The 12,492-nt window shown below is 38.2% G+C and overlaps 1 protein-coding gene and 1 pseudogene across 7 annotated transcripts in view; one reads left to right on the forward strand and one right to left on the reverse strand.

Annotated features, from left to right (window-relative positions):
• The window catches only part of LOC110828868 (glucose dehydrogenase [FAD, quinone] pseudogene), a 400,823-nt pseudogene that overhangs the window by 21,382 nt on the left and 366,949 nt on the right, over nucleotides 1-12,492 (forward strand). The gene's annotated exons all lie outside the window — the stretch shown is intronic.
• Nucleotides 1-12,492, reverse strand: part of LOC110840372 (uncharacterized) — a 36,754-nt gene that overhangs the window by 12,317 nt on the left and 11,945 nt on the right. For all 6 annotated transcript variants that reach the window (XM_022085345.2, XM_087348560.1, XM_022085349.2 and 3 more), the window contains 2 exons: nucleotides 10,955-11,187; nucleotides 673-881 (listed from right to left, as the gene is read on the reverse strand). In XM_022085345.2, the coding sequence (XP_021941037.1) occupies nucleotides 673-881; nucleotides 10,955-11,187 (442 nt within the window). The remainder of the gene's footprint in view (nucleotides 1-672; nucleotides 882-10,954; nucleotides 11,188-12,492) is intronic.

Here is a 12,492-nt window from a genome sequence, read left to right on the forward strand (position 1 = left end):
GACATATTAAATTTCCTAAGTGGCAATAATTTATTAGTTTATAATGAATTCTTTAAAGAAACTATTACTTGTTAGCTGTATAACGTGTTTTAATATGTCTATGTCTTAGTACCAGAAATTCTTGAAAATTGTGGAAGTGTAAAGATATAAAAGCTGAAACAATATCAGAAAAGAACTGGGAAATAAAATGTAGCAGCAAAGGGGGATTTGTGGCATAAGTTGGTAATGTCATTCCATGGTTTCCAGCTCAAACTGAAAGGTTGATGAAATATATTAAACAAGCATATCTGTTCTCTGAAAGTTGTCTGGTCATCCTCAGTATTTTTAACACACACATTTAAGACACATTCATGCTCTATCCATGATACACGTCCAAATTAATTCAATTTTACCACAGAATACTACTGCTTTGGATTGCTGATGGAGGAGGTGGCAAAGGAGGGAATGGGAATATACTGAATAAGCAGCAGGGACAGCTAATGCTGAAATGAATATAATGCCAAAACACATGTACTTATTTGATTAACAATATTCAACATTCTGAAGTACAGATAACACTCCTGGATATGTAAAAGGAACATCACTTGCAGAAATCACAATAGGCACAGATTAATGAACAGTCCTACATCCTACTGGTTTGGAAAATCACAAGAGTGCTGCTTTCATACATACTGAAACTGGCAGACTTGTGTTGATTTTTTCTGCTATGTTGAGCTGCTTTCCAGCTGAACTGAAGATGTAGATCACATCTCCTGTATTGTTGGCACAAAGGCGACACAACTGTCCTGGGTGTTTCCAAACAGCACTTCCATCATCACCCATTAATTCATCCACATTACTATCAATATCTGACTCAGTTTTAATGACTGTTTCACAATTATCTGAAAGAAAAATGCAAGTACCTCATGATGACAATGTGAAATACAGTAAAAGCTCAGCAGTCTGAATGAAATGGAATGGAGACAAGTTTAAGTTAAAGGGTCAATGAGCACTAATTATTAGATCACAACAAGTAAATGGCAGATTCATCAAAGCCAGTTGTAAAGAACACGAAATACATAAGCCTGGACCAGACAGAAAAGTCCACTGTGGTAGAGCATACAGGGAATAACACCGACTTCTGGGGCCACAAGACATATGGACCACATGATACAAACTTTAACTGGGATGGTGGTTTCAATCTGGCAGTCAGTCCTGGTACCCAGTAACTAACATGTAGAAGCCATACAGAGATGCACCAATCCAGAATCAAGGCCAAAGTTTTACTGTTAAAAGTAAAAAGTAAAGCAGTCCCACTAAATGCCATGTAGGTTGCTTGTAGGTTGCTTGTGGGGAGAGGTGGTATAGCTCCTACTCAGTCTTGACTTCAGCACTAGGTGGGGGTGAAAGGTCCCCGGTAGCCATTGGATAGAAGGCTGGGTGGGACCCAGAGCTGGTCTAGATGCAGAGGCTACAGGAAAAATCCTCTGCCCGTTGGAGATCGAACTCCAGTCGCCCAGTCCATAGCTAGTCACTACACTGACTCAGCTATCATGGCTTGATTGATTTACTGTTAGATTCTTAAAACGCCAAACATATCCCTCTTAAATAAAGAAAAACTGGTATTGAAATTATTGCATAAAAAACAACTGTCAGAAATGTACATCTTCAGATAATAAAAAACTGTTGCCAGAAGAACTGAAGACACTTTCAAAGATGAATAATTTACTGAAGATTATCTAATAAATCAGATTGAATCCTAATAATAATTCACTTCTTTATTATTAGTGTGCTGCATCAACAGCTACAAGGCCAATAAGAGATAAAGCACAAGAGAAGACCACAATAATAAATATGGAAATATAACAAGGATATTATTAAAAAATTACATGAGTATACAGGATGTTAATACACAATGACAACTTGCTGCAAACAAAAATCAGTTAAATGAATTCAATTAGGTCAAAAGGAGAATATGTAAAACAAATAAGGTATTGATCAGAGTATTTATATAATAATAATGACAACACAAAATTAGTGATGAGAGGAAAAGAGGAAGGGTAGAAAGGAATTTATATTCAATGTAATTAATATATAATGTATGGATAATTACACAATTGCTGTAGAATATGATTAAGGGAAAAAAATTTTGTTTAAAATATATCAAAGTCAACAAAGACAACATTAGCAGCTGATGCACATCTAATGGAAAGCTTGTAATTAAAGGGCTTAGGTAAAATTGATGTAGCATACAGGCAGATCAAATAGAATTTCTGAGAAATGAAAAGTAAGTGTGTTAATGTCAGAAGTGCGGATGGAAAACCTCTGTTAAGCATAGAAGAAACAGCAGATAGATGGAAAGAATACATTGAAGGCCTGTATCAGGTGGAAACACTGTCCAACAGTGTGATTGAGGAAGTGAAGGAGGTTGATATGGAGGAAATTGGGGATCCAGTATTACGATCTGAATTTGACAGAGCTCTGAAAGACTTAGACTCAAACAAGCCAGTGGGAGTAGATGAGATACCTTCAGAATTATTGCAATCTTTGGGGGATGAGGGAACTAGAAGGTTATTCAATCTGGTGTCCAAAATCTATGAGTCCGGAGAAATACCATCAGACTTCCAAAAGAGCATTATCTTCACACTTCCCAAGAAAGCGAGAGCAGACAAATGTGAGAACTACCGCACAATTAGCTTGATATCTCATGCATCAAAATTATTAACTAGAATAATATACAGAAGAATAGAAAGGAAAGTTGAAGAGGCATTTGATGAGGATCAGTTTGGTTTTAGAAAAAGTATGGGTACTCGAGAGGCAATTCTGACCTTACGTTTAATAACAGAAGGATGGATTAAGAAAAATAAAGATACAATTATGGCATTTGTAGACTTGGAGAATGCTTTTGACAACGTAAAGTGGAATAAGATGTTTGAAATCTTGAGGAAGGTACGGCTGAAGTATAAAGATAGATGAGTTATTTACAGTATTTATAAGCATTAGGTGGCCATAATAAAAGTGGAGAATCAAGAAAGACAGGCACTTAATGAATGGGGAGTAAGACAAAAATGCAGCCTATCACTGCTGCTGTTTAACTTGTATGTTGAGGAAGCAATGAAGGAAGTGAAAGAAAAGTTCATGATAGGAATAAAGGTTCAAGAGGAAAGGATAACAATGTTAAGGTTCGCTGATGATATTGCCCTTTTGGCTGAAAGGAAGGAAGATGTAGAGGAATTATTGAATGGTATGAATAGATTACTCAGTGAGCAATTCGGCTTAAGGATACACAAAAGCAAGAAAAAAGTGATGAGGAGCAGCAGAAATGAGAATATTAAATATAAAAATTGGGAAAGACACAGTAGAAGAAGTGAAGTAATTCTGTTATTTAGGAAGCAAAATCACAAAAGATGACCGAAGCAAGGAAGACATTAAAATCAGATTAGCACAAGCAAAAAGAGCCTTTCTTTAAAAGAGAAGTCTACTAGTGTCAAACATTGACCTGGAATTAAGAAAGATTTTTCTGAAGTTATATGTTTGGAGCACAGCGCTATATGGAAGCAAAACAAGGTCAGTGGGAAAGCCATAGAGAAGAAGGGTAGAAGCATTTGAAATGTGGTGCTATAGAAGGATGCTGAAAATTAAGTGAACTGATAAAGTATGAAATGAGCTGGTCTTAGACAGGAAAAATCTTAAGAGAAGAAGAGATAGGATGGTGAGACACATTCTGAGGAACACAGGATTGGTTAATTTGGTAATGGAAGGAACAGTTGAAGGGAAGAATTGTAGAGGGAGACAAAGACTGGAATATGTGACACAGATTTTTGAGGATGTGGTTCAAAAAATATGTGGAAATGAAAAGATTGGTGCAAGATAGGCAAAAATGGAGGACCACATCAAACCAGTCGAAAGACTGATGACAAACAAACAAACAATTGAACATAAAAAAGTCTCTCAGATATCACGCAGAAATTCAAGGAAGATTGCTGCCTTCTGGGTTATTGCACCATGTAGTCTGTTAGATGTCTACCAACGTTTCAGAGGTCCATGCTGCCTCCATCATCAGGAACCTACACGGTGCAACAACCCAGAAGACAGCAATCTTCAGACTCATTGCCATGAAAACCTCAAATCCTACATTGAAATTCCAAGGACTACAGCTTCTGGAAATAAAGGGCAGTATTTCAAACTATGGTAAACATGGATAAGGAACAGTACATCAATTGAATACCTCCTCTTAAAAAAAGGTTTTGTTATTTTAAATACTCTAGAGCAGCGGATCCATAAGCTTATTCAGTTAATTTGGGATAAGGAAGAGATGCCATAACAATGGAAGGAATCCATAATTATTCCTATTCATAAGAAGGAGGACAAGACTGAGTGTGGTAATTACCGAGGAATTTCGCTGCTATCAACCTCATACAAAACTCTATCAAAAATTCTTTGGCAAGATTAACCCCATATGCGAATGAAAGTATTGGGGATCATCAGTGTGGGTTCCGACGAAACAGATCAACGATTTATCAGATATTTTGCATTCGTCAGATACTAGAGAAAAAATGGGAGTTCAGTGGGACCGCACATCAATTATTTATAGGTTTCAAAAAAGCCTATGACTCTGGGAAGACAGAAGTGCTGTATAATATTCTTCTTGAATTTAGTGTACAAAAGAAGCTAGTGAGTCTAATAAAAATGTGCTTAAATGAAACCTGTAGCAAAATTCGAGTAGGTAAATATGTATCTGAGACATTCCTCATCAAGAACGGTCTAAAACAAGGAGATGCTTTGTCTCCCTTGCTCTTTAACTTTGCGCTAGAATACGCCATCAGGAAGGTCCAAGATAGGCAGGAGGGTGTGCAATTGAATGGGACACATCAGCTATTGGCATATGCTGATGATGTTAATTTATTGGGGGACGATATAAATACAATAAAGAGGAACGCAGAAGTTTTACTAGAGGCTGGTAGACAAGTGGGGCTGGAAGTAAATTCAGAAAAAACTAAGTACATGTTAGTATCTCATCATCAGAAGACAGGCAGGCAAAATTATCTTAGGGTGGCTAATAAATCCTTTGAAAGGGTTACAAAGTTCAAATATTTGGGAACAACAATAACAAATCAAAATGTAACTTGTGAGGAAGTTAGGAGGAGACTAAATTCCGGAAATGCTTGCTACTTCTCAGTCCAAAATATTTTGTCTTCCCGTCTGATTTCTAAGAACCTGAAAATGAAAGTATACAAAACAATAATCTTGCCTGTTGTTTGTATGGGTGCGAAACATGGTCTCTCACTCAGAGGGAGGAACACAGATTGCAGGTGTTTGAGAATCGGGTGTTGAGGAGGATATTTGGGCCTAAGAGGGAAGACGATGGGGCGTGGAGAAAACTGCACAATGATGAGCTTAAAAATCTGTACTGCTCCCCCAGTATTGTGAGGGTGATTAAGTCGAGAAGAGTGAGATGGGCGGGACATGTAGCGCGCATGGATGGGACAAGAGGTGTGCACCGGGTACTGGTTGGGAAACCTGAAGGGAAGAGACCGCTGGGGAGACCTAGACGTAGATGGGAGGATAATCTCAGGCGGGATCTATGGGAGATAGGAGTTGAAGGAAACTGGATTTTGTTGGCCCAGGACAGGGTCCGGTGGAGGGCTTTGGTTAATTCGGTGATGAACCTTCGGGTTCGGTAAGCCATCTAGTTAGTTAGTTAGAGCAGCAGTTCTCAACCTTGGTATGCATACCACTGGTGGTACGCAAGCTAATGTTGAGTGGTACGTAAATTAAGTAAGAAAACCAAAAGTTAATATTAACATAAATAACAGTTGTCCCAGAACGCATTTGGTTAGTAGTACATTTAATGTGTTGAATTAGAATTGGTTGTATGCCAGTAAAAAAGGTTGAGAACCCGTGCTCTATAGCATTAGCATAGCTGTAATGGACATGGGGAAGGAGGCAATCAGAACAAAGGGCTACAAATTTCTACTGGATGCTTTCCAGTTTGTTGGCATCAGTAATTGTAATAGAATTCCAAATAACTGAGGTGTATTCGAGCTTTGATCAGCATATAACATATATAGGTAGTCAAGACAAGGGAATGAAAAGTTTAAGTGTGAGCAACACCCAACAACTTACTACACTGAAAAAAACATAGTCGACATAGTTTGGAATCGAAGTTTAGAAATAATAAATATTCCCACATCTTTAACAGAGTCAGTATGTGTTACAGAGGACTGACAAAGTTTAGATCATAGATCAATGTATTAGTTTTTGTCTTTTTTGAGAAGGAAATTATTCTGATTTTACTAATACTGAGTTTGATGAATAATGTAATCAGCTGTTTATCATGAATTTGCTTCAGAACCACTTCAAGACATGTTAATTTATGCTTACAAAGCTACTAAACATATTGCAACAAAGCAAGTCTAGTAAAATTTTTAAAATCCCAAGAGTAGGAAACAGTGACTTACCATGGAAACTGAAGCTGATGCTTATGTCTAAGGAGGAGTTGAGGTTGTCATGGCAGTCAACATGAAGATAGCTATTTTCTGGGTTGTAGCACTGTGTAGTCTGGCAGACATCAACCAATGACCTCAACCCAGAAGACAGCCACCTTGAGGCTTTTGTCTGTTTGTACTGTTCAATGTTACTTCTTTCTAATCATTTATTTTATAGTTTTATAATTATGATCACTATTTTATAATTCCTTTATTTTTGTATGTAGATTAATTAAAACTGTCAGAAATTAAGAATAACTTTTAATGATAGTTTTTGTTTATAACACTCCACTATGTTTAATGTAAGCTGAAAAAGCATAAGCACTATTTTAACATAAATCAGTACTAATAAACAACATACTGTGGCCGCGCGTTCTGAGTTCGAGTCCTGGTGAGGTGCAAATGAATATGGTTTTGAAATAAATAATGAAATTTTACATGTTTCACTTGTACAGCAAATGCTTGCTTTCTAGGCCAGTAGTTAAAATGTTGGAAGGTGGTCTGTATTTCAGTGCAGTATGCTAAGCTCACACTTAAGTTGAATATTTTTGCGTGTGAGGGTGCAAGGGTGGAAATAGACGACAATTCAAATTCTGAATTACTATGCGGGCAACCTCTGTATGACAGTGAAACCTATGGAACAGGGGAACCGCAGGGACCACATGTATCGGCACACATAGAAATCCCAAACCGAGAGCCGATGGCATCTTCGGCCGGGGGAGAGCATGCCGTAGTAAGGGGAATAGTCACCAAAAGTGGAAAGAACGATGATAACAAAATACAAAAAACACAAGCACACTTGCTAGCTACAATTTGGGATGCTTTGCTAGAAGATAGAAAGGAGAGGGAGAGAATCTGGTAGGAATATAGTGAGAAGATGGAGAGAATCAGACAGGAAGATAGAAAGGAGATGGAGAGAATCAGGCAGGAGGACAGAGATAGGAATGAGAGTATTGTAAATTGTATAGAATAAATTGCACATATATTATCCAGAGAAATGGTGAGTCTTAGAGAAGGTACCCAACATGAAATTAAACTTGTGAACGAGAAAGTTGAGCAAATGTTTGTCAGTGTGAATGAGCAGATGTGATAGAGCATGGCGGAAACCAGGCGAAATAATGAACAAATAAACAAAAAAATAGTTGAGCACAGGCAAGATGTAGACAGTGAGTTAGAAACTTTTCGGCAGGAATTGCAAAATTTTAGAAAGGAGGTGGAAATTATCCCTGTCACTGCAAGTGAGGACGAGGCTAAATTACGTAGACTGTGAGATCCTGTATATGCTGCAGAGAAGGATAGTCAGTCCAAGATAGAGGAAGTAACGTCTAGATTAGGCAACTGGAGGAGAAATTATCAGGTGCTCGTAGACGTTTGGACCAGCCAACTACCAGTGAGAAAGACAGACCCTCTAGTGACAATTTAGATGGTTTAGTTCTGGGGACCTCAACCCAATCAGTAACACCTGTTTGCCGCCATGAATCCGAACATCTGCAGAGTGAACGCGAAGTTAAAATAAGTACAAATCTGCCAGTGTTGTCGGATGGGCCTGTTGATTGTAGCAGCGACAACACAACTATTATGCAGGGGTTTGTTAAGCAAGGCCCGTCGCAGTGTCATGGTGCGCACTTGTTAGATCTTGTGCTTCCAACCTACAGCGACCATTCTAAACAGAATATCGTGCAGTATTTGGGCGAGCTAGACGAATATTTCCATTTGAGGGTGGTGCCAGATTCGGTTCGGCTCCCGATTGCTTTTAAATCAGTAACGGATGGCTATGCTAAGCAGTGGTGCACGGCAATATGCATCGATTTGAAGAGTTATGAGCAGTCAAGGTCGCCATAACCCAACTGTTGTGGAATCAGCAGATACAAGCGACCGCGCGATGTTCGTTGTACCAGGACAAATTCGACAAGAACAAGGAAAGCATGTCGGAATACTTTTTGAGATATACCTTATTAGCAAAGAATCTATCACCGGCATTGTCCGAGGCATATTTAATAGAAGCGTTGACAGCCCATTATCCCGTGTATGTTCAAAGATCGTTTTTGTCAGCGAGCGTGAGAACAGTACAGGAGGCGCTGAACCTGTTAAATAAGTTGCAGGCGATGGAGTCAAACTGAACCGGGTAGGGTTATGAACCCAGGACCATCACACAGCGCCACACCTGGCGGTAATCAGAACCCTTACGACAGAGGGAGATATAATAACCACCGTCAACTGAGATCTCTCGGTTTTTGGGAAAACGCGAGTAATCATCAGGGCGGCAGGTACCAGTCTTATACGCCGGGCAGGCAAGAGGGACAATACCATAGCGACGTACCAGGCCCCGGGCATGAATCGACTGGGCGAAATAATGCAGACCAAGGGTGTCTGAATCCTGGAGCAGGTCCGTATATACCAAGTAGAGAATTGACGAACACAAACCCCAACGTTGCCAGTTTCAATGACAGAACACCAGAAAACCCAAACAGGGCGTGTTTAAGGGGCGCCGCCTGTCCTATACAGAAGTGTCTTGTGGAACTGAAAACTGTTGCAAGATGATGTCGGTTGTCGATGCAAACAACTGATAACTGCATCACATGGTGGAATAAATGGCTGGGAGTGATTACTAATAGGCACGAGTAGCTGGTAAGCTGTGTGTGTGCATTACAGACAAAGGCAACAAAGGATTAAAATGAGTTGCTGTAATAAAGGCAACAAGAAGTTGATAAAGGAATTAGGTTGTTTAAGTGCATATACTGCATATACTTAACATGTAACTGTTAGTGTAGGTCAATTGGAGAAATTGAGTAATGTGACAATTACCTAAAATTTATAATTGAACTAAATATGAGAGGAAATTTGACAAATTATTTGAATGATAAAAGTTTCTTTGTAATAACACTGAGGGAGTGGAAATGACAAAGTAATTAATTTGTTATGTAGACTAGTTATATCTTTTAGTTTTGATGTTGTGGACTTAAATGTTAAATGTTGGTAATTGCAGAAGGGATGTATGCAATCTGTATTAGTTGAGGATGTTGTGACTTGTCATAGACGTGAGCTGAGGTAACATATAGAGTTGAAATGTAATTGTAACAATAAACTGTAGTGAACGCGATGCCACCGGCCAGGTAAGGCGGTGTCGGCCAGTGTATGATTTGCCAACCTGCCCGACACATCTTAGGGGGAGAATGTGTGACCGCGCGTTCTGGGTTCGAGTCCCGGCGAGGTGAAAATGAATATGGTTTTGAAATAAATAATGAAATTTTACATGTTTCACTTGTACAGCAAATGCTTGCTTTCTAGGCCAGTAGTTAAAATGTTGGAAGGTGCGCTGTATTTCAGTGCAGTATGCTAAGCTCACACTTAAGTTGAGTATTTAAACCATCAAAACTGTAAAGGCATGAATTATGACGCTAGGGTGGTAGCCATGATTCTTGAAAGGCCAGCTGGAAGCTATAATTGGTGTCCTGTTGTTTGGAAAGTTTGTTGACAATATAGTAGCGTGAGTTATGGACATGCAGAGGTTTCAAATGTTCGACGTGGAGTAGGGCTGAGCCAACAAATCAGAGCATTGTTTCATTGCTAGCTAAGCAAACCAGTTGTTTTTGTTAAAAAAAAAAAACAAGAGGGAAGTCTGGCGACACAGATACAGAGGGGACACACTCTCTTCTGGAATTCAGACGAAGAAACATCCTGAATTGTTTTGTAGTTCTATTCGGTTAAGTGGCTGTTAATCGCAAAAGAAATAAATTGTGCTTTGTAAAACTACAAACTTCATTCTCAAAACCATTACCGAAACCTTCCTCACTGGCATTCAGCTTATACCCCTCCATGTAATATTCCCTGAAGAAAAACTCCATGCTCCCCTGAGCAAAAATTCCCAGAACATAAACATCAACATCATCGAAAGGGCGGCGACCAAGGTGGGCTACTCCAAGTGACGGAGTAAACAAAGGGACGGTTACAATACATTTTGATCCCCCTATGTCTAATTCCAGACATAGGCACAGTGAGTCACTAGGATGTTCATATTCCTTGACCATACATTAAATTAGAAAGAAATTGCCAGAACAACTGAGCTAGATGATAAAAATTCTTCCCTTGCGAGGAACTACTTTCAATACGTTCAATGAATTGGACTTTGATGAGTGTCTAAGTTAAACCAAAGTTCTCCTAACAAAGGGTAGTCCACAGTTTCAAAATTACGGAAAAACGTCAGAGGCCTTGCCGAATCTTATGACTTATAAAGAGTGAGGTATGAAGTAACCAAGGAACAGGTGAGACCTGACAACTTCACTGGTTTTAGGATGCAGTGTAGAATCATACAAAAGTTCAGAAATACAGAGTAAGGTAATGGTAATATGACAGTCATTGTGAATAACAAATTTAATTAAAATTAAGATTATAAATTGATTTACTGAAATAATGTAATGGATTTTTCTGAAGGGTTTATTTATGCCTCCATCCCCAAAAGGAATAAAAATAAAAAGCCTGACTTTTACCTATAAACACAGTTTCCTCCTCTTCACACACATCTTGTGTAGCCAACATGCAGTTTTTGCCACATGAAGAGTGTACCACTGGAAACACTGTTGGTACAGCATCTTCTATTAATCTTCTACTAGATGATGTTGTGAATTGCTCTTCAATGAAGTGATCAGAACACACTGCAAGGCTCAACTCCATATTCTCTAGGAGATCTTCACGTTTGCAAACAGTAAGCCACTGACTTCGCCTGTAGAAGAAATCAAGAAATAAGATATCAATATCTTACAACTTCCAATTTTAAAAAAATATGTAGGTACTACATAATTAACTAGATAGAGATGAGAGTTCAGCTTAATGCCCTAACCACTTTCATCCTGGGGAAGGAGTTCCTTTTACCCATTAGATACAAGAGTGGAAGTGTGGTTCAGCCTCAGAGACAGTCTGAATGTGGTGATCGAGGAAAAAATTACTGCCCTGCCAGGAATTAAACCCTAACCATACAGCCAACACTATACTATAATACAGAGGCCGGATAACTAGATGGGGTCATTAGTTAATTTAATATGACACATTAAAAGAAAAGTATTCATTTAGGTAACAATTACATAACTATGGATAGACAAACTCACATGTATGTGCAAAATAATACAAGGTTAAATATACTGTGGCACAGAAATGTGGCATATTTAAACAGCCATTATCTTATTCACAAGAAAATCAATCAAGAAAAACAAGAGTGGCTTGGACGCAATAAGAAATTAAGGAAATCATGTGGTGTTACATGTACTGTAAAACACTCTCTTCAGATGACTATAAGAATGTGTATGAGCTATGGAAGAAAATAAATCCAAACACTAGAATGAATATAGATGTGAAGAAACTTATAAACCAAAGAAATTATATTGTGAAGAACAAAAAAGTAACTGATCTGGAAATGGAAGAAATGAAGCAGGAGATGAAATTAATTCAAGAAGGTCATTTAAACACAAAATGTGAGGACCAATTAAAACAAGCACATGACATATTCCTGAATAGGCCCAAGAAAAACTAGAACAAGTACCCCAAGATGAAATGGCTTCTCCACAAGAAACAAAGCCAAATGAGAAATTAAAAAATAAAATTTAAATTATGTGGCATCAGATCTCTCAGGCATAAACTTAAAAAAAAACTAGAGGAACCCCAAAACATGTTCAAAATAAATCTTAAATTAAGAAGGCAAATGCAGTTCTCACAGAAGTACTATGAGAAACAGATATGAGCTTAACTGAACTGATCCATCTCATTTATGCAACAGCAAAAGTAATAACAGAAGTTTTAAATGGAACAACAAAGTGCATGCCAGAAAAACAACCCCAATCAATACCACCATGGATGGGAAGAATACAAAGTACTATTGATGCCATTATGAAAGATTTATCAGCTCTGATGGAAATTAAGAGAGAAAACGAAAAATTGGAATATTAAAAAGAAATGCATGGTTCAGAAATATGAAATAGAAAGTGAAGAACACTTGTACCAAATAACTGAAGAGCATAAACAAAAGGCGTCAGCA

The sequence above is a fragment of the Zootermopsis nevadensis genome, unplaced genomic scaffold (assembly GCF_977971745.1).
Source record: "Zootermopsis nevadensis isolate Lab colony 2312 unplaced genomic scaffold, Znev_1.0 Znev_ptg000013l, whole genome shotgun sequence".
NCBI classification, from domain to species: Eukaryota; Metazoa; Arthropoda; class Insecta; order Blattodea; family Termopsidae; genus Zootermopsis; species Zootermopsis nevadensis.